General features: G+C 52.1%; 1 protein-coding gene across 1 annotated transcript; it reads left to right on the top strand.

The window, feature by feature from the left end:
* Positions 1 to 52: 52 nt before the first annotated feature.
* ITM2C (integral membrane protein 2C) lies at positions 53 to 28000 on the top strand. Its single transcript, XM_044002805.1, has 6 exons — positions 53 to 286; positions 22861 to 23001; positions 23965 to 24162; positions 25635 to 25745; positions 26272 to 26422; positions 27232 to 28000. Exons 1-6 carry the CDS (start codon positions 185 to 187, stop codon positions 27318 to 27320), a joined length of 792 nt encoding a protein of 263 aa, XP_043858740.1. The 5' UTR covers positions 53 to 184; the 3' UTR covers positions 27321 to 28000.

The raw sequence follows: 28000 nt of genomic DNA on the forward strand, positions 1-28000 counted from the left end.
GGCGGGGATACAGAGAGAACAAGAGGAGGAGGAGGGGAGGGGGAAAACCCACCCCCCAAACTTCCGGTGTGGTGAGCTCGGGCCAGAGCCGAAGCGGCGGGGCTGGGCTTGGGAGGCTGCACTTCGGGGCGTCCGTGACCGTCACCGCGACCGTGACCGTGACTGTGTTTGCGGCGCTGGGGCCATGGTGAAGATCAGCTTCCAACCGCCCGTGGCCGGGCTCAAGCCCGACAAAGAGGCGACCGGCGATGGGGCCAATTCGGAAATCCTCCTGCCGCAGACCCTGGTGAGCTGGGGCCGGGGGAGGCAGGGGGTTTGGGGGGGGGGAGGCGGAGTAAGAAAGATGCGCCCCCACCCCAGGGGAGCCCGAGGCCGGCCAGATGGGGGGGGCTCTTTTTAAAGCACCCCGCTTCAGCGCAGTCTGGAATGGGGGGCTTTGAGATCCCTCCCGCCTGGGCAGCCTGGGCAGCCTGGGCTAGAGGGAGCTGGTGGGGGAAGGGCCTGGAGAAAATCTCCCACCTCCAGCCCAACCTGAGTTGGGGGGGTGGGGTGGAGGGAAGGTAAGTAGAGCTTTCGCTGGGACAGGCCCCTAGGAAATAAGCCCCCCCCCTCCCGCTCCCCCACACACCTTGAGTGCCCCTAAGTTAGAGAGACAGAACTGAGAGGAGCTGCGAAGGAGGGCTCTGTGAAAAGCCCCTTCCCCCTCCGCAGCCTGGCTCGGAGGGGGAGACGATGGAACGATGGAGGGGTGGGGGGCGGGGGGCGGGGTGAGGGCACCGCCACCGTCTGCTTTCTTTCCTGGATCGGGGCGGGGGGGAGGTGGTGTTTTCCCCTGCTCAGTCGTGGGGGTGAGTGGGAGCCATCTCTTGAGTGGAACAAGGGAAGGGAGGAGCAGAGCGGGGAGAGGGGAGAAGAGGAGACTGGGTGGGGGGGAGGCTTATGTAAGGCGGACTGATCTGAAGTTCGTCGGTGCTGGTGAGATGGAAAGGGGGGCGCTGCCTGAACAGAATAAGATGTGTACAAACTGATCCTGCACGTTCTTCCATTACTGCCACCCCCCCCGAAATTAGGCCCCCTCCCTCCTGTGGCTCTTTTTTTTCTGGACGTGGGCGCTATTCTAGTCAAAATTTTAGGAGGTGAGGGGTGTGTGTCATTTTTTCTTCGCTGTTGCCTCCAACGGTGCAGAGAAAACCTTACAGTGACTCCCTCTCCAGTGGCTGGTTGTATCTCTCCATCCCTTTCCTCCTCTATCTTCAGCCTGAAGGGATGGCTCCGGGAGGAAGGAGGCTTCTGGGTGAAACTGCCAAGACCCACGTGGGCTTCCAGTCTTCGGCTCCTTGTGTACCCAAGGACTTTCTCCACAGATGTCCCCCCCCATCCCTTCCCCCCAAAGCCCATTGTTGCCATTCACCATTCCACCGACTGCTTCTGGACTTGCTCAGTAATAACTGGCAAACCTTGAATTCAGTTCAGCAGGCAGGCACTGGGCTTCTCCTTGGTGCCAGGCACACCAGCTGTCCTGCTGTGCCCTGGTGGTGGGACCAGTTAGCTCATCCCTCCTCCCCTCCCCTTCCCTGGGTAATAGACATGGAAAGGTCTCCAAAGGGCTCACTCTCAGGGTCTGGGAGGGGCAGGGATTGCCCAGGGTCTCTGTAGACAGCTCCAGCACTTGAATTCTGATATTTACCCACATCATTTTTGCTCTGAACGTGGCTGATCACTCATTTGTTAATGTATCCAACTCCACATTCGCAGTGGCTTGTTGATGTTCAGACACACCTGAACTGAATCCTGAGGTCTGTGGCCCTGCAAGCTTCCTAGGTCGGGTTCAGCTCTTTGAGGAAAGGTCAGGGCTGTGCTCCCTGAGGGAACCTCCAATGTGTGGGGTCTCCAGGAAGACCCTGATTCTCTTCCCCGATGTCCCAGGGATCTCTTGTTTCCTAATTTACACAAACCCTGCTTTGGACCTGTTTACAATGTGTCCAAGCAGCCTTTCTGGGCTCCACTACCTTGTGTGTGTGTGTGTGTGTGTGTTTGGGGGGGGTGTTTGTGTCCCACTGGGGACCCTTGGGCACTTCCCAGACAGATTGCTGTTCTCACCCCCAATAAAGGTAGGCTCACTGGAGACTCCATTAAGCTCCTTTCTGGGGAGATTAAGTGGCGAATGCTCTCTGGCAAATGGAAAGGAGCCATTTCCACCCTGGTTTCCTCCCCTTCCTTATGTTAATTTTCAGGCCATCTGTCTCTCAGTCTATCCAATCCAGCATTTGCTGTTAAGTACCTACTGTGTGCTAGGGGCTGTGCTGCTCTGCGGGATAGAGACAAGAAGTTCCTACTCTTCAGGGACCTCTGTTCTACTGTGAGCATCGATGATAGGACCTATCAACAGATAAAGAAGATCATTTAAGAAGGGAGAGATCAGGGCCATAGAATCATAGATTTAGAGGGGGGAGGGGCCTTTGAGGTCATCCAATCCAACCCCCTCATTTTACAGTTGGGAAAACTGAGTCCCAGACAGGTTAAGTGATTGACTCAACTTCACACAGGCATCAGTGGCCAGGATTTGAATCCAGGTCCTCCAAATTCTTCAGATATGTAACTGTATGACCAGCACTAAGAATCCAGAAGGATTTCTTACTGAGCAGAGGAGGGGGGGCCATGAACTAAACCTTGAACTTCTAAGGTAGGGATTCTTTTTTTTTTTTTTGCAGGGCAATGGGGGTTAAGTGACTTGCCCAGGGTCACACAGCTAGTAAGTGTCAAGTGTCCGAGGCTGGATTTGAACTCAGGTCCTCCTGAATCCAGGGCCAGTGCTTTATCCACTTCACCCCCAGCTGCCCCCTGAGGTAGGGATTCTTGCTGGGGATGCTGGACTGGGAGTCAGGAAGATGATCTGAGTTCGAATCCTGCCTCAGACATTTACCCCGCCAAGCCTTTCTCTTTCACATGCATTTTCTCATCTGTTACATGAGGACAATAAGCAGCTGCCTTATGGGGTTGTTGTGAGGATCAAATGAGATCATCTATGGAAAGTGCTTTGCAAAGCTCCGAGCCCTCTAGAAATGTGAGCTCCTGTTACTGTGGTTGTTCCAAGAGGTGAGGAGGGAGTGATTTCCATGGCTGGAGTATATGGGCAAAAATGTAGGGCTGGGAGTTGGAGGACTGCGTTTGGGCAACAGCAGATGGGCCATTGAGTTTATGAAAGGGAATAACAGGAGGTGGTTGGGACAGGGAAGGAGGTCCCTGCTGTCAGGTTAGTCCTCTGGAGCCAGCATTAATGGTGTTTGACATGGAACTGAGTTGTGTTCTCCGCTTGATAAATGCTGGAATAATGGAGGGAGGCAGACTGGAGGAGGTGGGCTTAGGGTTGAGAGGAGGGGGCATGCTGTTCCCTAGGTGAATAGGAAGCACCACCTGTGTGTGTCATTGAGGAGGGGGGAGGCCTGGTGTGGTTTTCTCAAATTTGGTCATTTCTCTCCACCCTTCCACCCCTTCAACTCTATGCCTATGCCCATCCCCATGGTGTCTGCACTGCCATTGGTGGGTCACAGCTCAGATTCTCCTAAGGAGCCATTGAAACACATAATTCACAGAAGGAGGGCTCCTTCTGGCCTAACCAGGTTGGGGGTGGGGGTGGGGGCCAGGGCAGAGTGAGCACAGCTGAGGCCTGGCCTCATGGGCCTCTGAGGGGAGGACAGGCTGGGGGTGTGGGTGGGAGCCTCCCACACACAGAGAGAGCAGGGAGAGCAGCCTTCAGTCTCTAGGAGAAACATCCAATGAATGGGGGTTGTGGGGGATGGAGAGAAGGGGGGAGGGGGCTACCCATCGGGTCATTCATCAGTCCCCTGAGTGCCTGGGGTCAGTTGCAAGGGGCAGAGAGAGAAAAGACAAAGAAAGAATCCAGAGCTAGAGGGGCCTTAGAGGTCATGGGGCCCAGAGCGTCTTTTTTTTTTTTTTTTCCGGGGCAATGGAGGTTAAGTGACTTGCCCAGGGTCACACAGCTAGTAAGTGTCAAGTGTCTGAGGCCGGATTTGAACTCAGGTACTCCTGAATCTAGGGCCGGTGCTTTATCCACTGCGCCACCTAGCCGCCCCCTGCCCAGAGCATCTTAACCCGGGGTCCCCAAATGGTGATTCTCCCCTCAGCCTTCTCCGTGAGGGCCACAGTCAGGGATTTCATCGGTGCTGGGTCACTCCTTGCTCAGCTGTGACCTGGAGCAACCCCTTTCAGGGACCATGATACCCAGAGGTAACACAAGGTTATGGATCTGCCATGGATCTAGTCTAAGCCCCTGATTTTACAGATGAGCACACTGAGGCCATGAGAGCTTAAGTGACTGAGACCTGGAGCTTAGAGATGATCCGATCTGACTGATTTCTTCAGGATCACACAGTTAGTATAGGTGTGCAGGATCCTCACAGGATTTGAACCCAGGCCTTTCCTCCTGGATAGATTCCCTCTTATCTGGTACACCAGGCTGCCTCTTGGCTTGCCCAATAACAACTGACATTTATGCAGTGCCATGAGGTCTGCAAAGAGATTTATTTAAGATATTTCACTTGTTTCACAATTCTTTGGAGGTGGCGCCAGAGTGCACAGAGTTCAGGGCCTGAAGTCAGGAACACTCATCTCCCTGAGTTCAAATCCAGCCTCAGACACTAGCAGGGTGACCCTGGGCAAGTCACTGAATCCTGTTTGCCTCAGTTTCCTCACCTGTCAAATGACCTAGAGAAGGAAATGGCCAACTGCCCCAGTATCTCTGCCAAGAAACACTATAGCCATTATTCTCATTTTACCTACCATACGATCAGCAAACATTCATTTGCTGTAACCCTAGACCAGCACTAAGATCAAGGAATTCAGATACAGAAATGAGACAGTCTCTGCCCTCAGGGAGTTGTCTCCTCTGACAACTTGTTTCGCGTATGTTGCTGTTGAGTGGTTTTTGTTTTTAGTTGTGTATGATTCCCTGTGACCCCATTTATGATTTTCTTGGCTGAGATACTAGAGTGGCTTGCCATTTTCTTCTCCAGCTTATTTTACAGATGGGGAAACTGAGGCAAACAGGATAAAGTGGCTTGCCTAGTGTCACACAGCTAGTAAGTATCTGAGGCTAGATTTGAACTCGGGTCTTCCTGACTCCAGGTCTGATGTTCTATCAACTGTGTAACCCAGCTGTCCCCAGTTCACATATAAGTATATTTTTTTAAAAAGGTAATTTTTTGGAGGGGAGGATGGAACGGAGAAGGCAGGAAGCACTAGTAGCTGGGGGCAATTAGGAAAGGCTTCATGCTAGAGGTGGAATCTGGCCATGACCTTTGGAGCCAGCTAGAGATGAAGGAGGCTGAGGTAAGGACGGGAGGCACAGACATCGGAGATGGTCTTAAGCGGAAAATCCTTTGTTTGGGCTTTCGCCTTGATTAATGAGGCAAAAACACAGGAATAGAAAATCAAAAGTTGGTTGAAAAGCATCCATTATGGCTGATTCTGCCTGGAAAAAGGGTTTTCCATTTAACAATGGAATGCAGGGAGAGGTGAAATATTTCTTTGCACTACAGCAGGAATTAGAGTGTTCACCTGTTAAGTGAACTGAGGCCCAGCTCCCTGTATTGGCCGCACAGTGGGTGAGTGTCAAAGGTGGGATGGGGAGGTCGGCCCACCCTTCCTCTGCATGGAAGCAGCCCGGATTAGATGCCTGTGTGGGCTTGTATGAGTCTTCCTCCCTTAAATGACTAGTCCTATCTGAGGCTGGGGGCCCTGGGACTCTTCACGTAGAGCCTGCTTTGTTTTCCCATTAGCCAGTCTTGAACCAATCAGAAGCCCCCTGAGGACAGGTATTCAGTCTTTTCTTGAATGTGCCCCTGAACCCATGGGCTACTTAGTGCTTCATTACTTTTCCTAGACCCAGCCCAGAGCCTGGGGAATGGAAGCCCTTGGTGGGAGAGGGCTGGGACTTTTATCTTTTGTCATTTCCCCCTCACCCTGGAGGGCAGATACTGTTACCTTATCACCCATGTGTCTGGAACCAGGCAGGTGCTGAGTCAGTGAAAACCTGTTCGCCTGGTATAACCCCTGCCTCAAGGAGCCTTGTAAGACCCAGAGAAGGAAGCTGGAGCCCTCCCCAACTGTGCTTAAGTTAAGTTCCCAGGCCCTCATCCCTTCTTGGGCAGCTCAGAGAACATCCTGGTTTCAGTGGTGCAGACCACCGACCCCACCCCCAGTGCCTTTCCCCATTGGTGTTGGGGGGGGGAGGGAAGTCTTCTGGCCAACCTAAGCCAGCCACTTGCCCATGTAGATGCCACCCGACAATAGGGGCAGGGGCGCCCCCCCTGCGCTGTTCCCTGTTGGCGGCGGGTCTCCTTCCACAGCTGTCATCCCTGTGCGGCAGAATTGTGTTTTGGGAACAATCCCCCCTGTTTAAGAGCCCTGCACAGCTCTTAATAAATGCTGGTTGATTGGAATTCAGTTGTAATTGCAAGTGACATTTGGTCCAACCCAACCTCCCAGAAGTTTGGAGAGCTTGGCCTTTCCCTGGGTACTGGGCATTGCGGAGGGTTCCTGTCCTCAGTTTTAGTGCCCAGGCTGAGAGTCACTGGTCCTGGGCCCCAGGAAGTGAGAGGGGAAGCCAAGGGCCTTTCTGGCCCAGAGAGGAAGAGATTTGTCTCCTGGTACTAAGTGGTGATGTTGGGATCCAAAGCCAGGTTTGGGTGGAGCACTCTTGGCCCTCCTGGGAGGACTCCAGGCTCCTGGATCAGGGTTGTCTGGAAGCCTCATCTCCCAGAGCATCTTTTCCATAGATAGCTGTCACATCCAAGGTCCCGGTGTTAGAGGCTTCCTGTGCCTGGGCTGTGAGGGTCTCCTGCTCCTGTCTCAGCAATCTCCTGTTCTCCTGAGCTCACCTGAGCTGCCGTGGCTTACCTTTTTTTCTTGCCTGGCTCTGTCAAACGCAGCACTGCTGACCTACCACTGATCTGCTGGACCTCGGCCCAGGCTGTCTGCCTCATTTCTTTGTCACCTAAGCAAATTAGCCTGTAGCCCTTTGCACAAAGGGACTGTGGGGCTCTGGAGCGGTCAAGGGCCACTTCAATTGTTTCCTGCCTGATCTGGCCTGTCAGCAGATTGGCCTTGCTCAGCACTGCTGGGCCCTGTCTCCAGTCATCTGCATTGAGTTTTTGCCTTTACTTCCAGCTCTCTGTCTGAACTCTCCCAGCACCCGGCCCCCATGGCTATGAGGAAGGGGGAAAGGGGAGGGCGTCCAAAGTACCTGGTGGGTGTGCTGGGAAGTGGTGAGGACGCAGCTGACTAGTGGGGGCCTGTGTATCGGGGAAAGGGCTCTTGGGCTTTAGGATAGAGGCAGCCGCTAATTGAAGGCTCAGGAGTCCCTTGTATCGAGTGGACAGACTCTGGCTTTGTGCTGAGTGCTGGGGTTACAAAAGGCAGCAGAAAGGCCACCCCTGTCCTCAGGAGGCTTACATTCTAAGGAGGAAAGACTACACATAAAAGGGAGACACACATACAGGGAGGAGGCAGAACCAACTGGTCAGTCCTGGGCCTTCTGAATTCAGAGATTCAGAAGCAGCCCTGATGAGGAAAGCAGACCGAGCCCTTCCTCAGCGGAGGTGAGAGTCCAGGAGGACCTCAGCAATGGGAGAAGGGGCCACAGGGATGCTCCAGGGTGAGGAAGCCAGAGGGGCCCTGAGGGGACTGCCAGGGTGAGTACTCCAAGACTGCTCTGTCACCACTGCCTCCGCTCGGCATTCAAGGCCCCTCACAGTCTTTCTGCCTTATTTTGACCCCTGTGTCTTCCAGCTCCCCCCTCTTTGAAGTCCTTCCTGAATAGTGTGCTCATTCCCACACAGAACACTTCCCTCTCCATGGGCTTGTGGCCAGGGATCGCGTTCTCTATGGGTGCGGGGATCAGCGGACCACAGTGGGAAAATCTTGGTTGTGGGTGCAAAGGCTCTCGGGTGCCTGGCTATACCTGGAGGCCAAGGACCATTCGTCACTTGTTATCTTTGTGACCTTGGGCGAGTCACGGGCCTGGTTTTCTGCATCAGAAAGTGCTGTGTGGATTTCAGCACTTGTTCAGGGGGTACAGTAATGCTTTGAGTGGAGGGTGAGGGAGGTCGGCTTGAATGGGAGGCCCCACAGCAAGAGGGGGAAGGAGAGTCCACCCTGGCCTTGGCACATGTGGGCTGCTCCAAGCGGAGGGATCTCCTGTGTCTGGCCTTCTCTGCGGCCCTTTTCCTTTTGCTCCTGGGGGATCCCTGGTTGTCCCTCCAAGGACAGATGCCTCAGTGAGCAGTGTGAGGAAGGACCATGTTTGATTTTTGTCTGCTTCTGCCCATCCCGCCACATCTTGTCCCTCCTCTGAGGTCCAACTCTAGCTTCACCTTCCACACTAACCCCCCAACCGCCCCCCTCCCCTGCCCTGTTCTCACCCCCCCTCAATTTTTTTTCTTTGCCCATAACCTTCCTTCCGCGGCTCTCTCTCGTGTGTGTGTCTGTGTCTGTGTCTGGAGGTGGGGGTGGGGGTGATGGTGGGCCAGGAGAAAGAAACGCCTTAAATACAGTCATTTTGTAAGCCCTGCAATTTTCTCCCCGTTTTCCGATGCCAAAGATGGTTCCCGCTGTTGATTAGGGACACCCCTCTGTGATCACCGTCCCTGGCCGGGCCTCTTTCTTCTGAAATCTGAGTTAACTGCTTCCCTTTTAACCTGGTCTCTGCCGACCCTGTCCTGGGTGGGTGGGGGCAGGGTGGGTGGGGCCCGGCTGGGGGCACATCATACACAGGCATGATCCCAAATGCTGGGAGGGGGATGGGTTGGGAAGGAGGTGAGGTGGGGAGGGGGGATGGGAAGAAGGAAGGTGGGGTTGGGGGGATTCAGCTGGAAGGGGGTGGACTCTGCCTTGATGGAGGTCTTTGGGGGAAGGCTCAGTGACCCTTTGTCTGGGGAGATTTGTGGACAGCATTCTCCTTGAGATCCCAGGTGGGCTTGATCCCTGAGAGCGTCCTTGCCAACTTGGCACTTCCATATTCCATGACTCGTTGGGAGCCGGATGCAGCACTTTCCCTTCATCTGTAGCTTTGAGCCCCAGGTGCCATTAACTCTTTGGTCACTTGGCTTCCACCTGCATCAACAACCACCTATTTCACCCATTATGCTCTAGGCATTGGGCTGGCCCTGGAGACACAAAGAAGAAAAATCAGCCCCTGTGCCAATCCAGGCCTCTACAACCTTCACCTCCCGACAACCCCTGAGGGCACTCAGGCATCCTGGGCTGATGGTGCCTTTCTTTGTGTCCTCAGCCCCCTTGTCTGTCACAGGCGCTTAACAAATGCTTATGGGTGGATTCGCTTGTTCGGGGTCTGTCAGGCGCCCTCCCCCCCCCCCAACCTCTGTTCCAAGAGCCTCTGGCTTCATGAGTTTCCAGCCAATCATTTCTAAACCTTTTCTAAGATTAGCTTTTTGAAAAGGGCCTCGTTTTTGCTCGAGAGACTTCATGGAAGTGATGTTTTTATGCTCTCTGGTCTCCAACTTGGCTCTTGGCTCGGTGCCTCAGTGGTGGAATCAGTAAGACAAGCTCCTGGGTTTGGAGCCAAGGTGCCTCCCAGGCTTGGCACGCACGCGGCAGCCAGGAAGTATCCTGGCACAGTCTAGGCACCTGCCAAGCGTGAGTCCGATTGATCTTGGCTGGGATCTGAAGCTTCAGGCTCCTCTCCCTCTCTCTACCTTGACTGTGCCCTTCCCCTCCTCAGGATAACAAGGGTAGAATAGCCGTCCCTGCTGGAGGGAGTGAGGTCATAAATCGGGATTCTTCTCCTCCCTCCCCTGGGGGCTTCAAGAGAGACTCACACAGATATACATGAGTGTAGGGATATGATTGTATGTGCGTGTGTGTGTGAGATAGAGACAGAAAGAAAGACAGAGAAAGAGAGACTTACAGATATACACGTGTCTATGCATGTGTTTTATGTGTGCGTGTGAAAGAGACAGACAGAGATAGAGAGAGAGACAGACAGAGAGGGAGATTCACGCAGACACAGACTCATTTTGTGTGTGAGAGGAACAGATGGTGACAGGGACCTCTTTCTTCCTGCTGCTGTGTCCCTTGCACTTCCATCGCCTGTTTGTTTGGAGGACCTGAAGGAGAAGACCTTTGCAGGTTTGGGGGGGAGGGGCGGGGTAGTTCATGGAGCAGACATTTTTCCTACCTTGAGCTGCCTATAATCTTTTTCTTCTTCTAATATTTCGGAGGCCTCCTTAGAGACCCATCAGCATTTCTGGCAAACCCAGCAATGCCTTGTCATGTTAACCCATCCCATCCCCCCCACCCCCCCCCCCCCCGCCCTTGCCTCCCTCTCCTCCCCCCTCCCTTCTTTATCCCCCTTCCCCAGCACTGAGGCGAGCTCTCAGATCCGGCCTTGCTGGTTCCCGGCTCCCTGCAGCCAATGTCACCCTTTCTTTGTCTTTCAAACCCCGAGGGCTGCAGGATGTCCGAGCTTGGCTCATCTCTTCCAAGCGCCCCATTTCAGGCCCTTTACAGAGCTGGACCATCTCTACAGTCCCCTCCTTGTAGACTGGACAATAGAGGCCTGTGTCCCTGGAGAGCCGAGGACTCTGAAGTGGGAGTGACCCAGAATCCTGAGTTGTTGGCCCAGCTCCAGGCTTGGCCCTGCTCAGGGTCCTGCCTCTGTATGGCCCTGTAAGGAGTTGGTTTGAAGGGAGGAGGGGTCCTGTACATGCACCCCTCCTCCCCGTGATCTTTTAGGGATCTTCATTCAGCCTCACACTTACAGAGCCTTTCTTTGTTTCTAACATGCATTCTCTCTTTTTTATTTCTGTGTTCAGAATGTAGCACTTAATAAATGCCTGTTCATTCATTCATTCATTCATTCATTCATTCATTCATTCATTCATCCATCTATCCATCCATCCATCCATTCATTCTCTGGACCCTTTTCTGTCACTTGCTCTTTAGAAGTAAAATTCAGTTCAGTAGCTTTTATTAATCACCTACTATGAAAAAGAAGCTCATTGAAGGCAGGGCTGGCTTCTCTTTTTTGGGGGGGGGGTTGTATCCCTTGTGCCTTGCACGGTTGCCAGTACACAGTAGGTATTTAGTAAGTGATGATTGGATACTTATTGATAGTGAGTGCCGAGTCACCGCGCTAGATGTGTGGATACGGATAAAACCTCCCTGCCCCCCAAGAGTGTATTTGGGGGTACACTAGAAATGTAGCAGTGACCCCAAGAGGCAGAAAATTCTTGGCATGAGGATGAGGTTGTGGCAGGAAATAATAATGATGGATAACATTTATGTAGTGCTTACTATGTGCCAAGTATTTTCCAATTAATATCTCATTTAGTCCTCACAAGAATCCTGGGAGGTAGGTGCTATTATTATCCCCTATTTACAGAGGAGGAAACAGGTGGGCAGAGGTAAAGTGACTTGCCCAGGGTCACACAGCTAGGACATGTCCAAGGCCAGATTTGAACCTAGGTCTTCCTGACTCCTGGTTTGGTATCCCCTAGTTGCCCTCAGGAAACAGAAAGGAGGCCCATTTAGCTGTAGCATAGAAAAGGACAGTCATGGGAGTTAAGTCTGGATAGATGAGTGGGAGGCACATTGGAGAGGGCCTCAGGGACCAGAAGAGTTTGTGTCTTTATTCTAGAAGTAATAGGAAGCTTTCTGAATGGGAGGGCAAACCATGAGGGAATGAAGTAAGTGAGTGAATAAATAAGCACGAAGCACAGTGCTAGGCCTTGGGGATACAGATACGAGGGGACAGTCTTTGCCTCCTGGAGCTTGCCTTTTAATGGGGGAGATATTTTGGCTCCTGGTGTCCTAGGGGAACATTTGGGTCCAGAAAGCCACGAGGAAGGTGAGTGGGACCATAGGACAGTAGATTGGCATGCCCTATCCAGGGGCAGTGACAGAGTTTAGTTCTGGAACTGGAGAGGGGAGGGGATGGTTGGTGGGTGAGGTCTTGGAGGAGAGGAGGGAGGAGAAAGGGAAGCATAGTGACTGGGTTTTCCTGAAATCCTGGCTCCCTGAGGAGAAGCAATCACCAGGGGAAGCCTAGGTGTCAGGAGGCAATGGCAGTGGTCTAGGTAAGAGTTAATGGATGAGGATCTGCTCTGTGGTGATGGCTGTGTGAGTGGACTGGAGGGGACCACTCAGGACTAAAGGTTATTTTATGGCTTTCTCTTCTTTGATGGGTCTGAGAAAGCTTTGCCTCGTGGCGGCCTTCTGTTGATGGGTCTGATTGATCATTCAACCTGCAACAAGAATTTATTATGCATCTCCTGTATGCAGGGCAATGTGCTAGACTTGAAGGATACAAAGACAGGAAATAAAAGTCCCTGCCTTTAAGGAACTTCTGTTCTGTCTGATCTACCCGCGAAGAATGTGCTTTATCACTAGAGTCTCCATTCCCTATCTGGTAGGGCCTGTGTGTCCCCTCTTCTCCGTGGTGAGGCCTTAAAGTCATCCATCTCTGGCCATCCTCCTGTGAGAACAAAGTTGTCTCCACTGCCACTGCCTCGTGTAATGAAGCTGGGGATGCCAGTTGGAAGGAGGGTCTCTTTGTTGAGATGAATGGAGGAATTGGTGTGGATTTCATAGTGTGCACGAAAGCAGGGAGGAGCATGATGTCACAGTACGACTAACCATCTTTCCGTGGAGTGCCCACAAAGGGTGTAAGCAGAGAGATCACGTTGTGCTAACATTCATTTTAGAGGGTGAAGGGAGAGGAAGATTCTGTGAGGAACTCAACAAGATCCTCCTGACCGTGGCAACGACTAGTCCCAAATGTAGAAGCTATTTCAGCGTCTCTGAGAGAGAGCAAGGGCCAAAATGTAAACCACATTAGACGCAAGGTTAAAGTCGAAGGATCTGGTACTTGCAGTGGCTCCAACCCAAGCTGTCCACACCAGCAAATGGGAAATGGACAAAAGTAAAGACTGGAATGAAAATAATATATGGGGGGGGGGGAATTGGGGGTTAAATGACTTGCCCAAGGTCACACAGCTAGTAAGTGTCAAGTATCTGAGACTGGATTTGAACTCAGGTCCTCCTGAATCCAGGGCCGGTACTCTATCCACTGCGCCACCTAGCCGCCCCTGGGAACCCCATTTTAAAGGTATTCTGGGGTAAATTCTCAGTGTTGGAGGGGAAGATTTCCAAAAGTGGGAAGGATATTGGGCAGTAGTGTCATTAGAGCATGGCCATCAGTGACTTACTGATAAAGAGACTGTATCTACCACTCACTCATAGTTAGATGAAGCTGGAGATGTTCGATCCACTTGTCCAAGCTTGGAAACTTAGGCCCAGAGAGAGAAGTGACTTTTTGAAGTTCATAAACTACTTAATGAGTCAAACCAACCCTTTCTCCCAAGGATCTTACAGTCTAACAGCCAACAACGCTGCAGACCATCCGGTCTTCTGAGCCCTCTGCTATTTTGGTGGCTTTCTGCCTCTTCTCTTGAACCACAATCAAGAAGCTCATTCTGCATTATAAGCTGGAAGAGATTGGGTTTCCAGCTCTGGGACACCCTACCAAGGCTTTGAGTTTGGGCCGGTGACATCCAGTGAGAAGAGGTTCCATCCCAGGGGGCCACAGGGTCAGGAATATTTCAGCCAAGGAGCTCCTAATGTCCCTCTGCTTGGTCATAGAGGGCTGCAGCCTGGCATTCCCTGTGGATGTGAAATGGAAACCCTGGAGATTGTTGGAGATGGAAATGGAGCCGGGAAGGGGGATCAGGTTCTGGAAATCTTGGTGGTTTCTGTAAAAGTCTGAACATCTCGAAGTAACGGTGACAGTGTCACATTGGCGGCAAGAAGTACCTCTGGCTTCTCTCCATATTTGTGTGCTGCTTAGTGATCTTGGTCTAGAGCTGGACAGCACCTCAGAGGCCTTTTGGTCCAACCCCCTCCCTGAGGTGCTTCTGACTTTCTGGACTTCCACATGGTACCTCAGCCATTGTCTCACCCTGGGGCTTCCCCCATCCTAGAATATCCCTATGCTTCTCCAGTCCCCTTCTCCCATTGGTCGGTTCCTCCCAGGGCCTCCCCAGGCTGGCCCACCTCCATTCCTTTCCCAGCTGTACTCGTCTTCTGGACTTCCAACACCACATCCCCATGTGGACATCTTCCCCTCCCCAACTTTCTGCTTCCTTTTGTGTGCTGACATCCTCCTCCTTTAGAATGCAAGCTCCCTGAGGGGAGGGCACCATCTGTCTTTGCTTTTATTTGTATTCCCAGTGCTTAGCACACATAGCACCTGGCACATAGTAGGTGCTTAATAAATTCTTGCTCCCTGCCTGCATGCCCCTTCATGTGGGAATTGAGTAACCCACAGTGACTCCATCTTGTGACTCAATTCTGGAACTAGCTCAGTTCCCTTTCTGTTCAGTTATGGTTCTGGTCCAATTTCTGTCTTGTGAGAAAACCTTATTGCATTGTTTGAACCTAACCCTGTGTGGCTGGGAAGCTGGACCACCCCTACCCTGCCTGCTACTTAGAGACCCTTAGCTAAGGATGCAGGTTGTGCTCATCACAGATTGATGCAATGAGTTTTCTCACAGTTGTACATCTCAAGCATCCCATATGTCTTATCTGAAAACTGGCCCTGTACCAGTCAGTCAGTTACTGTTCCCTTGTTCCTTTGATTGAGTCCAGACACTTATTGGAGTGGGGTGGGGTGGGGCACCTCCTTTTCTGATTTCCAAGACTTGTACCTGTTAGCTCTCCCCTTCTCAACTTGTAAAGTCTAGTTAGAAATCAGATTGCCTGATTTTGGATCCTGGTTTGGATCCTGTTTGCTTTTAATTAATTGGTCTTATTTGATTGTTTTTAATACATAAAAACCTGTCTCACTCTGTATTCAAGGTCTTCGGACTGACTAGGGAATCTCTTGGCCCATTTATCATGCTGGTTTTACTGATAGATCACATAGCTCAGATTCTTTCCTTAGTTATCATTAATTACCTGCCACAGGAAGAGTTGAACACAACTGAAAACATTCATTTTACAGATAAGGAAACTGAGGCTCAGGTGGATCTGATTTGTTCAAGGTCACTCAGACATTAGGCATAAGAGGCAATAGCACAGAGGCCATCTAGCTTAACTAACTTGGTTAGAATGCGGAGCAATTGACCAGGCCGCCCAACCCATCCACAAGGAGGAAGCCCCTCGACTGAGTCCTTAGTCAGCAGTCCTCCAGCCTCCTTTTGGGGACTGCCCATGGTTAGCAAACTTGCCTGTATTTTGAATGGGAAATTGGTCTTTTAATCCAGTTCTTTTCTCTTGGGCCAAGCAGAATGTTTAATTTCTCTTCCACTGGCAGCCCTCCAAAAGTGAGAAGGCAGTTCTGTACTTCCCTAAGTCACCAAGTCCCCTAACTGACACTTGTGTGGCCCCTCCCTCCCCTCATCTCTGCTACTTGCCCTCTCATGGGGTCTAACCCTGTGATTTCATCGGTTGATGGACTCTTTATGTTGGTACATATAGGAAAGCCATTTATAAGTCTGGGAGTTGCCTGCAGCATTGAGAGGTGAGGTGACTTGCCTAGGGTTTAGGGTTATAGAGCCAGTCTGAATGAGAGATGGGGCTCCGGCCAACTGAGGTCTTCCTTCTTAGCCATGTAGGACACTCGGCTGCTTCAGATGTGGTCAGACTAGGGATAGAAGTAATGGGGATGATCGTGAAGGTTGTGGCCACCACCACCACCCCTTCCCTCCCTTCTTTGCTGAGCTTCCCTCCTCACCCCATCAGTGTGGAATGGGGCATATACTGGTACACTCAGTTGTGTAGATCCATTTTGAGCTGCTTTCCCCCTTTCTCTATTATTATTTTTTGTCAAAGGGGATGGCTTGCTTGGTTGGGTGGAGGGAGCAGGGAGAGGAAATGAAACAAATGATGGATAGTACACTGGATTTAAGATTCTGAAAGACCTGGGTTCAGATTCTGTTTCAGACACTTTCTGTGGTTTTGTTTTGTTTTGTTTGCAGGGCAATGAGGGTTAAGTGACTTGCCCAGGGTCACACAGCTAATAAGTGTCAAGTGTCTGAGGCCAGATTTGAACTCAGGTACTCCTGACTCCTGGGCCGGTGCTCTATCCACTGCGCCACCTAGCTGCCCCAAAATATCTCTGAAGAGTATTTTTTTTATCTACCTCTCTATGCCTTGGTTATCTCTTCACTAAAATCAGAGGACTGGACTCAATGGCTTCTAAAGTCCCATCTCCCCCATGACCCTGTGAAATCAATAAAAGCACAAAGCCGTAATTCATGTGGATAACCATTCGCTGGCTCTTTGTAGTTTATAGAGCACTGGTCCCCTTGGCTCCCACCAGCCCTGTGAGGGAGCTGTGATGGTATACCTCTTATGATCCTGATGTCACAAACGAGGAAACCGTCGTGAAGAGCCTTGCCTAGGACGATCCCACATCTAGGAAGTGTCAGAGCCGGATCTTGAACTCAGCCCTGATACCATCAGACTTGGTTCTCTTCCCACTCTTCCCTTGCCCCTCCCCCCGGCTTCTCCTAAGGCAGCCTTGGCTAGCCTTTGCTTTCTGCTACCAGGCCACCCTTTGGATTTTTCTTGAGCTTGCCATTCACTAACACTCCCTGGGAGGTTTTCCTCCCACAAGAGTTGCTGTCTGGTCACGTTCCCTCTGGTCAGGTACTTTGATGGATGAGTGTGGCTCATTATTGGAAATGAACTGGAGGAGCCCTCCCTTGCCAGGTGGAGGGTGAAAGGGAGAAGGAGCCTTGTGGGATCTAGTCTTATGGAGGATGGAGGTGAATCTGATCCTTCTGCGTTTGCTTCAGTAGACATTGAGCTGTAATTATATTGGGGGAACTCCTGATCCTCCTGCCCACCCTGCCCTTTTTTAATGCTGTCTGGCCTTGGCTGTGGTGCTGAAAGTGGTGTAATCACCCCTCTGCTCCCCAGTCCCCCAAAGGCTCGATGGCTATTGGGAAGGTTGGTTGCCTTGGCGTGCCTCCTGTTGTATAGCAACCAATTACAGCTTAATTAGCCTAGAGTTAATTTGAATACTGTTGCGGAGCTGCTGACTCTAGCAGGTGATGTGCTCTCCCCGGGCCATGGGGCTCCTGAGAGTTAATGGGGTGATTCAGCATGCCGGTCGTCTGACCTCCTGGGCCCCAGCATTGCTAAATCATTTCATTTGAGTAATTTCACTCTGGGCCTGAGTGGAGAAGTTTCAGCTGTGCTGTTGCTCATACAATCAGCACAAAGGTGAAGTCGAGGCACTCTGCACAGGGAGACAGGTTGCCTTGGCAACTAGATGCAGTATTTTTCTGTTTCTCAAATTGGAGCCCAGAAAATGCTTACCAGCATCTTAACAATTGCTCTGAACCTTTCCGCTTTGTATGGGTAACGGATAATTTTCCGGAACCTTTCTTGCCAGTGAGGTTTAGAGGCTTCTTTAACGGGTGTTGGAGACAGGCTTGCCTGCACTCCTTGCAGTTACTGGTCCCTGTTGTGTCTTACAGCAGCTAACTATCTCTCAGCATCCAGGCTGGGGGGGGGGGGTTTAGCACAGGGGCTCCTCCCAGCCCTGTATCTGAGCTGCAGCTGGACTGGCTGTAGACAGTTACAGAGCCAAGGAACCTCAGAGTCGGAGAGGAGCTCAGTCATCACTAAGGCGACCTGTCTCTTGACAGAATCCCTTAATGACATTTCCAGCCCCTGCTCGGAGATCTGTTAGGAGGCCCATGGCAGCAGTCCAAGAAGTGAGAGGGAAGGAGCTCCAGGGAGAGGAGGGGGAGGAGATGCTGCAACAGGGTGTGGATGGTTCTTAATGAAGGCATGTTGAGGGTGAAGGAGATGGAAGAGCCACCTGAAGCCAAGGGGGGAATTCACTGTTTCTCAAGAAGGCTCATTCTTCTTTGTTAATCCCTTCTGACCTAAGGTTTGCTTTGCATCAGTCCCAAATCAGCCTCTATCCCTGTTCCCCCCATTGCTCCTAGCTAAGTCCCTGAAAGAATAACATAAGAATAGGGCCTTATTTGTCTTAAGTATCCTTAATTTAATCTTTTAAAAATAAAAATTCTGATTGAAACCTTATGGTTTTTATATTGTTTCATTTCCTCCCCCAGCTATCCTCTCCTGCTTTCTAGACTTGTGGCTTATGATGAAGTTTTGTTTTTTTTTTAAAGAAAAAGGAATAGAGAGAAAAATGAGCAAAATCCCCCCCCCCCATGGAAACAATCTGAAAATATATGCAGTGAGTCGGGGGAGGTATGGGGCCATACTTATTCTTGGCTTCTGCAACATAACTCACTCTTTATTGATTCTGGGTAAATGATCATTTCAAAGCCACCCTGGAATTTACTTAGAGAGACAATGCAGCACGCTTATTTTGAGCTACTCAGTATGCATTTTAAATGCCTGCTTGTGTTGAGCATTAGAGAGACAAAGACAATAATGAAACAATGTGTGTCCCTAAGGGACTTAATTGGCTAAGAATGTTGTTGGTTTTTTAAAAAAATGTTGTTCAATCATTTCAGTTGTGTCTAACTTTTTTTTTTTTGGTGAGGCAGTTGGGGTTAAGTGACTTGCCCAGGGTCACACAGCTAGTAAGTGTTAAGTATCTGAGACCAGATTTGAACTCAGGTCCTCCGGAATCCAGGGCCGGTGCTCTATCCACTGCGCCACCTAGCTGCCCCAGTTGTGTCCAACTTTGTGACCGCATTTGGAATTTTCTTGGTAAAGATCCTGGAGGGGCTTGTCATTTCCTTCTCCAGATGAAGAAACTGAGGCAAACAGAGTGAAGTGACTTGCCCAGGGTCACACAGCTAGTAAGTGTCACCTAGCTGCTATACCTGGGATCTGGGTTCCAGTTTCCTCTGGGAGAGTGGCAGCTTCTGGGGGGGATGATTCTCTTTGGAAGCCCAGGGCCCAACACTCAGTAGCTCCCCCATGAATGTTTCTCCCACTTCCCATCCTATCACTCTCAAGTAGCTCATGCTGATTTAGCATCCCAAGGAATCGTGGGCGAGGGACCATTTGTCTTTTCGAAGCTCTGGAAGCTCCCAGTGCGGAGCCCTGGGTGCTGAGGGATTGCTGACGCATTCTGAGCACCTGGCCACTCCCACCTCCTGGGCAGCAAGGCTTGTTTGAGCCCATGCTGTGCCATTCCTGTTGTGGGGGGAGGGGTTGTCCCTTAATCAGCTCTAAGTCAAGAGTTGGAAATGTGCTGCTGGGATTGTGGATTCTACGTGGGCAGTCACTGGTCCAGATCCCTTATTTTGCGATGAGGCCCAGACTGAGGCCCCAGAATTACCCAATGAGATGCACAGCTTCCAGAAGCAAGGGCTTTCTGTGCCACCCCGGTCAGACCCTACTGAACATCAGGCATTGGGTACTGTCTTGTACTTCAGGGTTGTCCAGAGAACAGCCACCAAATTGGCAAAGGCCGCAGGCCTTTCTCCCTGGAGGAGTTGAGGCCTATTTAGCCTGGGGGAGATTTGCGGTCCCTGTGTCCCAGGATTCAAAGACCTGCCTTGTTGAGAGGGATCAGCCTCCTTCATCTTGGTCCCAGAGAGCACTGGGAGAGGGTAGGACCAGGAGCCCTTGGGGAGGATCCAGAAGCACACAGAGGCTCCATGCCAGGAAAACTGGCCCTGAGAGCTGTCCCAGAAGGGGTGGGCTCCTCTTCCTCCTCCTCCCCCTCACTGGAGGTCTCCAGGTAGCTCTTGAGACAGTGTAGAGCACCAGATCCTTGCCCTGCCTCTGACTTTGGGTGATAAGCCATTACCCTTTGTGGGCCTCAGTTTCCTCATATGGAAAATGGGAGGATTGGGGCAGCTGGGTGGCACAGTGGATAGAGCACCAGCCCTGGATTCAGGAGGACTTACCAGCTGCGTGACCCTGGGCAAGTCACTTAACCCTCATTGCCCTGCCCCCCCCCCAAAAAAAAAAGAAAGAAAGAAAATGGGAGGATTGGACTAAATGCCTTTTAAGGTGTTTGTGTGGTTTTTTTTTTTAGTGAGGCAATTGGGGTTAAGTGACTTGCCCAGGGTCACACAGCTAGTAAGTGTAAGTGTCTGAGGCCAGATTTGAACTCAGGTACTCCTGACTCCAGGGCCAGTGCTCTATCCACTGTGCCACCTAGCCGCCCTTAAGGTGTTTTTTGAACTCTAGAGCTCTGCTCCTCTGTGGGGGGTTGGGGCTAGATGGTGCCTGAGGACTTTCCCATATTCCTCTCACATTTCTGGGATTCAGGGATCCGGCTTTGTGGGAATGTTAAAGGCTGCCCATGGAGCCTCAATTTCTGACTCTGTGTGTGTGTGTGTGTGTGCGCGCGTGCGCGCATGGTGTGCATATGTGTTCATGTGTATGTTTGGTGTGTGTGCATGGTGTGCATATGTGTTCATGTGTATGTTTGGTGTGTGTGCATGTGCATGGTGTGCATATGTGTTCATGTGTAAGTTTGGGGTGTGTGCACGCATGGTGTGCATGTGTTCATGTGTATGTTTGGGGTGTGTGCGCATGGTGTGCATATGTGTTCATGTGTATGTTTGGGGGGGGGTGTGTGCCTATGTATACACACACATCTGCAAAGCCTCTTAAACCTCTTACTGGGGTGAATGCAGGCCAGCGGCTGGTTTGGATTATTGGAGTCCGAATTCTAGGATTCGTTTGAACGAGGCTGAGAATCCTTTCCCCTTTACGGCTTTCAAACCTCTCCCCTTCTCTCCTCTGACCTGGCTGCCACCTTGGTGCAAGCCCTGCTCACCCGGTGCTTGGACGGTTGCCATGGCTGCCCGATTGATTTCTCTGACTTGGCCCCTCGCTCTCTAGGTCAGCATCCCCTTGGCTGCCTCCCTCTCCTCTGCCTTCAGCTGCAGAGCCACACCAGAGCGGGAGGGGAGGGAGGCGGAGGGGGAGGACAGGCCCAGGCCTTTGCTCGCTCTGTGGCTGTTTTCAGGAAAGCGGGCCTGGGTGGGAGCCAGGAGATGGGCCATGGGGTTTGTCCCTGTGTCCCTCTGTCCTGAGCTGTTAGACCTCACCAGACCTCTGTCTGTTGGGTCTCTCGTCCGCTGCCAGTGCTTTGAGACAAGTCACATTCAGCTGGGGGGGCGGGCTGCCCTCCTTGAGAGCCTGCCCTGCAGTGACCTTTCCTGCCTTGGTCCCCAAAGTCATTAACAGCCTCGGCTCTGAGGTTGGCCCCCGGGACCCAGGTAGGGTTTGTGATTGGCACACAGGGCCGTTGTCAGAGCCGGAGGGGGCAGGGGACGTTGAGATCATGGAACTGATCCCTTCAATTGAAAGTGTTGGTGAGTTATGGCTCCTTCCCAGTCCCAAGCAGCACCTGGCGTGACCGTGTTCGGCGGCCAGGGGCTCCTTGCCTCGCCTGCTGCCCTCCCCGGCTTCCCTCTCTGGGGAGGGGAGGAGAAGAGGGGGAAGGCAGAACGGTTCCTCTGAGGCCGTTGCCTTGGGGATGGGAGCCCAGGATGCAGCAGCTGCCAGAGGCCCCAGGCAGTGGCCCACAGCCAGGAAGCACGGGTGTCCTTGGGCTATGGCCCTGTCTCTCACTCACTGAAATATCCCAGAGAGCCCAGGGTCTTGGAGCTGGGGAGCTGCCTCTCCTCGGCTCTTGGGTCTGGGTCAGAGATGCATCAGGTTCCAGCAGAAAGCCCAGTGCCCAGTGCGGGGGCAGGGAAGGAAGGGACCCTGCCCACAGGCAGCTTACTCTCCAGTTGGAGGATCTTTGCGGTGCGGCTGTGGGGAGGAGAATTCTGCCTGTCACTGTGTGGCCTTGGAAAGTCAACTCATCTCCATCTCTGGCAGAAGGAAGGGGCTGGGCCAGGCCATCTCTGCCGGGGCGATCTTAGTCAAGTGACTCCCTCTCTTCCCTCAGTTTCCTTCTTGGTAAAAGATCCCAGGGGCTGCCTCACTGAAGGAACTTTCTTCAGTGGTGCAGGTAGCAGCTCATGTGCAGGCTAATAGGAGAGGAGACGGGAAAACCTGGGTTCAAGTTCTGCCCTACACTGGCAAGTGTGATCTAGGATCTCTGGATGCCAGTGCCCACTCAGTGGGCACTCTCTTTGGTTTACATTTTTTCAAACTCTTGCTTTCCAGATGTTGAATTTTCCCCTCCTAGCTTTGTCCTCCGCACATTCGCTTTAATCAGAGTAATTGACCAAGATATTGAGCAGCCCCTGGACCAGAAGAGATCCCTGGGGCACTCAACTAGTGACCTTCCTCTAAATGGATCCATGAAATGAGGGAGGTTGATGACGGTGATTCAGTGTTGTTGTTCTTTGTCCTTCATTCTCAAGAGGACCGTGACAGATGTCCTGACTTGCAGTGAATTGGCTTGAAGTCAGGGAGGGCTGTGTAGTCACCAGCCTCACTCTCTCCTCCAGAGCCATCTGGGTCTTGTGGTGAGATATGTTATCAGATGATCTAGGATGTTTAAGGCAGTTGGGGTGAAGTGACTTGTCCAGGGTCACACCCCAAGTAAGGGTCTGAAGCTGGATTTGAACTCAGCAAGATGAGTTTTCCTGACTCCAGGGCCACCTCTCTGTTCACTGTGGCGCCACCTAGCTGCCCATATGGTACTTTAAGGTTTGTATTAATATACAGTATTGTATAATTTGATCCTGTGAAGCAGGGGCCATGATAATGATGATGACGACGACCATTATACAGATGAGAAAGCTGAGAGCTCTACTTAGCCTAAAGTCACCCAGGTCAGTGTCAAGAGCCTCAGAGTCAGGATTTGAACCCAGGCCCCCTGACTCCAAATGCTTTGGATTTCTGATCCAACAACCCCTTGGAGGCTGGTGTCCAGAAACTGACTCTTCTCATTTTTTCCAGGAGGATGGGCTTCCCCCGGGTGCCACCGCAGCCCGAAGAAACTTGGTCAGCAGCATGTTCACTCTGACCACGGGCATCATCCTGCTCCTGGGCCTCCTCTTCGCCTCCGTCTACATGTACAGGCACTACTTGATACCTCAGGTGAGTGGGCTCATTCCCCCCCCCCCCCCAGCTACAAATGGACATTCTTCAAGCACAGATCTCTGAGCAGGTCAGCGCTCTATGCAGACGTTTTCAGCGTCCCTATTGCCTCCAGGATAAAATGTGCAATCCTCACCCCAGCCCCAGAACCCTCCCCCAGTCTGGGTCCCACACATCCCTTCCTAATAACTCCCCTTCACAGACTTCGCTCTGGTCTAGCTGGCCTGCTCGAGGTTTCCTCTGCAGACCATCCTATCTCCTATCTCCCATGTGTTTGCCTAAGGCATTGCCTTCCGGATGGACTGATAGCAGCTCTCCCTGCTGCTCAGTGGGAGTTTTCTCCAGTCCAGCTGCTTCCTGACTTAGAGTGTTTGTTCTCCTGTTCTCCCCCTTCCCCTTGTCCAGACTGAGATCAAGCCCCATTAGGTCACGTTGGGGCAGGGGTCCCGAGCTTGGCTGCCTCTTCTTCATTTCCCATTTCCCATTTCCCATGAGTCAGGCATGACTCAGATAATTCTTCCCCATCAAGCTTCCCCTTTGGAGACTTCAGCTCCCACCAATGGCTTTTCCCTTCTCTCTCTGCACACAGACCCAGGGGAGGGAGGGAGAGAGGTGGGAATGCCCCACAAGAGCACCTTGTGAAGATGGGTGCCTGCAGCCCAAAGGACAACGACTGGGAAGGGACAATTCCCCAGGCATGGGAGGAGGGGGAATTTTCTTTAATTTCCTCAGCACTGGGGACCTTATAGTGGAAGAGCTCTTAATTTAATGTCAGCATCTGTGTTCTCTTCCACTTATTGCCTGCGTGGACTTGGGTAAGTGCCTGATCCACCATGAGCCTCTCCTTACATCTATAAAACAGAAACGGTGGCCAGTCAGTCAGCACGTGGTTTTCTAAGGCGCTGGGGGCACGAGACCATCTCTGGCCCTGATTCCATTTTTATCCTCCTGCTCTCGCCCAAGATCTCGCACCGGCCTCGGGAGAACGTGTTCCGCTGTGGGGTCCTCTATGAGGACTCCCTCACGTCCCCCTTCCACAGTCGTCTGGAGCTTCAGGAGAATGTGGAGATTTACATCAAGGAGGATTATGAGCACATCAACATCCCCGTGCCCCAGTTTGGGGGTGGCGACCCGGCCGACATCATCCATGACTTCCAGCGGGTATGGACTTGGTGGGGCTGGCTTTGCCTGGGAGGCAGAGATGTTCATGGAGAGAAAGGGGACTCCTTTGTGGCCAGTCTGGCTGTCATTCAAGGCTCAGCTCCTCTAATTCTCAGAGGCTCCTCACTGGAAGGGGGCCTCTCAGGAGAAGAATTCTGTACTGGTTGTGATCCCTATTAGGTACATCAAGGCACACGTCTCTGCCACAGAAAGGGTTAATAATGTTTCTGTAGCTTTAAGGAACAATGGAATCTTGCCACCATGGTTCAGGCTACTGGACTGGGGCCAGCACACATGTCTGTAGATCATCTATTGTTGTGTCGTGCTTTCTCTCCATAGAAAAATACTGTATAGCAGTGCGATATAATAAAAAGACCACCAGCCTGGGTTTAGTGTCTGCGTGGCCATTTGTGGCTATGTTAACTTCCCTTGAGTCTAGGTTTGCTTGTCTAGAAAATGGGACGACTGGACTGGGGGGCCCTGCCAGCCACAGATCTGTGGTTCTGTTGTCCTGAGTAACTTCTCTAGGCCTCAGTTTCTTTATCTGTAAAATGAGAGCTCTGACGTTCTATGACCAATACATACTTCAAAAAACGATAAGAGAGGACCCTGATTTGTAAAACATTTTTTTATGATAAACTAATTGACAGATGTGAATGTTTCCATACCCAAAACAGTAGGAAAAGAGGGTTGTGTATGAAATGATGAATCCATCCTCTGTGGCCCATTTCTTTCCAAAGTATATTAAATTTAGTATGGTAGCACCCACATCGCCCTTTCTTGTCTCTGCCCTCCTAAGGTGCCTCTTACTTCCTTTCATGTATTTTTAAATGCTTCCTTGGTAAGAACTGACATTTATGGAGCAGCCTGGAAGCTTTCCAAAGCACCTCATAGACGTGACCTCATACTTGCCTCTGTGAGATGGGTGCTATGGTGTTGGAGAGAGTGCTGGGTGGGGGGGCTGGAGATTTGGGTGTCAGGAGAGTGAGCCTCTTGGGGGGGGGCGGTCAGAGGATTCTGGAGCTGGGAGGGACGTCAGAAATCCTCTGGTCTCACTCCTTTGTTTTGCATACGAGATAGCTGAGGACCAGAATGGTTCATGGGATCTTAGAACTGGCACAGACTCGAGTGGCTGCCCAGCCTGGCCCATTTCTCAGATGAGGACACTGAGGCCTAAGGAGGTCGAGTGACTTGCCTAAGGTCACACATGGGAGTCAGCATTTGGGGAGAGGGGTTGGTCTGGCCCAGGACTCTTTCCATCGGTAGGTCCTAGCTCCTACATGTTGTTGGAGGAGTGGATTCTTGTTATCATTTCCATCATCACTGACTTGTGAACTCGAAGGAGGTGGGAAGAGTTGGCAATGCCCCAGACCTTCGCAGAGCCTGGCTGCTAGAGAGGCTGGGGTTGGGCTTGGGGGGGACAGACTGCTGGGTTGAGAGCTCCTCACCGTGACTGCCTCTCCTGATTCCAGGGCCTGACTGCCTACCACGACATTGCTTTGGACAAGTGTTACGTCATCGAGCTCAATACCACCGTTGTGATGCCCCCGAGGAACCTCTTGGAGCTGCTGGTGAATGTGAAGGTGGGTGCGGAGCCCTCCCCTCCCCCTTCCAGCTGCCAGGGATAACTCGTTTGAGTATGTCAGTCCCCCATCCCCCGACGCATCCTCTTCTGCCCTGTCCCCACATCTACAGGCCCGCCACCTCCCTTCATACTCACCGCACTCCAGCAAAAGCCTCCTATTTGCTGGTCCCTGTGCACAGTGTTGTGCCTGCAGCCCCCCACTCCTGGCTCAGGCTGTCACCCCCTCCCTGGACTGTTTCTCAGCACTCCTGCCTCCACTGGGTCTCGGTTCCAACATCACCTCTTACGTGAAGCTCTTCTCACCTTCCCTGTGGCTCGACCCCTCCCCCCTGTTCTGTCCAGAACTGGGGAGATGACGACTCGGCTCTGTTCACATAGTTTCCCTGATAGAACGTAAGCACGTGGAGGGCAGGGCACCTAAACAGGGGCTGAAATACCGCTTGTTGAAATGAACTGAGCTCTGGCTCATTCGGGAATCTGGTTTGGCGATTGATGCTCGCGTGTGGTCCCCCCGTCTCTTTTAGAAGGGGACCTACCTGCCGCAGACGTACATCATCCAGGAGGAGATGATCGTCACCGAGCACGTCAACGACATGCAGCAGCTGGGCTCCTTCATCTACCGCTTGTGCAGCGGCAAAGAGACCTATAGGCTGCGGCGCCGTACGACAAGGAGACGTAAGGGATAGCGCCAGCTTGTGCCCGGCCTCCTGGGGTCGGCCTAGGCTTTCTCCTCCATCTTAATCCATCCCCTGGGGAAGATCCCGCTTCCAAGGGAGCATTAAGCCATCTTAACTTAATACACAAGGAGGCAAAGAGCCTGGACTCAGTTTCCCCAAGAGAGGGTTTGGTCTCATAGAGCTAAGAAGAGAATTTAAAGGTCATGAAGTCCAATCTCTCATTTTACAGATGGGGAAACTGAGGCCCATAGAAGGGGAGGTTTGCTTCAAGGTCAAGCTCCGATCCATTCCACCTCAGCTACCTTCCCCACAGGGGACCTGAGGATAAACCAGAAGGAACAGAGTTGTGTAGATTCATGGGATTCTTGTGTCCTCTGTGTTGCCCCCTGGGCTTAGCTTCAGCACTCCTCTGACCAAGGATGCCACCTGCCTCAGGAGCACAGGGGCGAGGCCGGCCAAGATACTCAACTTGCTGCCAGCCCTCCAGGGTCAGGGAGATCTCCCCATACTTTGACCTTTCCCTAAGTCAGTTCTCTGCTGTGAAAAGTAGAGTGTCTTGTTCATACTAGCCTTATTTCAAGTTCTTGGGACAGGGAGAATAATTGGCCAAGTTCCAGGGCCCACTCCGCCCATGTCTGTCCCCACCCCGCCCCCCTGGCCATCGGCTTCCAGCTTCTTTGGCTGGGATGGACCTCGGTCCCCTTTGGCCTCCTGGTTCTGAGGCAGCGCTGGCCCATTGTGGTTCATTGGCCCAGCCATCTCCTCCTGTGGCTCACTGACCTTTCTCTGTGTCTGTGCTTCTTGCAGGCATCAACAAGCGGGATGCTGGGAATTGCCACTCTATCCGGCACTTTGAGAACACGTTCGTGGTGGAGACGGTGATCTGCGAGCAGTAGCGACCTCTTCCAGCCTCTCCTGCCCTTCCCCCACTGTGGCCCCTGCCCCTTGCTTCTTCCCATCCCTGGGTCCCCGCTTTGCTTCCTTTAGACTCTATCCTGTCCCAGACTTTTCTTTCCCTCCCCTGCCTGTGCAATGCTGTAGCCCACTGGGCTCCCCTTCCATCCCCCCCCCACCCCCGCATCTCTTAGCAGTGCCTGACAGTAGCTTTGGGGTTGGGGGACAATCTTTATCTTGGGATTACATTTATTAGGTGACTTGGAAACAAAAGTTCAATGGGACCCTGAGCTTTGGGTTTCAGTAGTGGAGATGAGGAGGGGCTGTGGGGTGGTCAGTCCAGACCTGGGAGGTCATCGTCAAGCTGGAGTGAGAAGTTCCAACTTCCTCATTTTACACATGGAGAAACTGAGGCAAGAGAAGGCTGGCCCAGGGTAGCCCAGCTGAGCTGAAATTTGAACTCAGGTCTTCTCACTCTGAAGCCAGTGTTCTTCCCATGGCACCAAAGGGCTTTCCCTTCCTGGGAGTGTGGGAAGGCCTTGGCCTGGGGTCCTGCCATTGTAGGGGTGAGGGCTAGAGGATGGACAACAGGGGCAGGGCCACCCAAGAGTGGGCTTGGATAAAGAGCACAAGATTAGCACATTTCTGCCCGGCACCCCAGGGGTGGAGAGGGAGGGAGGGA

The sequence above is a fragment of the Dromiciops gliroides genome, chromosome 4, assembly GCF_019393635.1.
Source record: "Dromiciops gliroides isolate mDroGli1 chromosome 4, mDroGli1.pri, whole genome shotgun sequence".
NCBI lineage: Eukaryota > Metazoa > Chordata > Mammalia > Microbiotheria > Microbiotheriidae > Dromiciops > Dromiciops gliroides.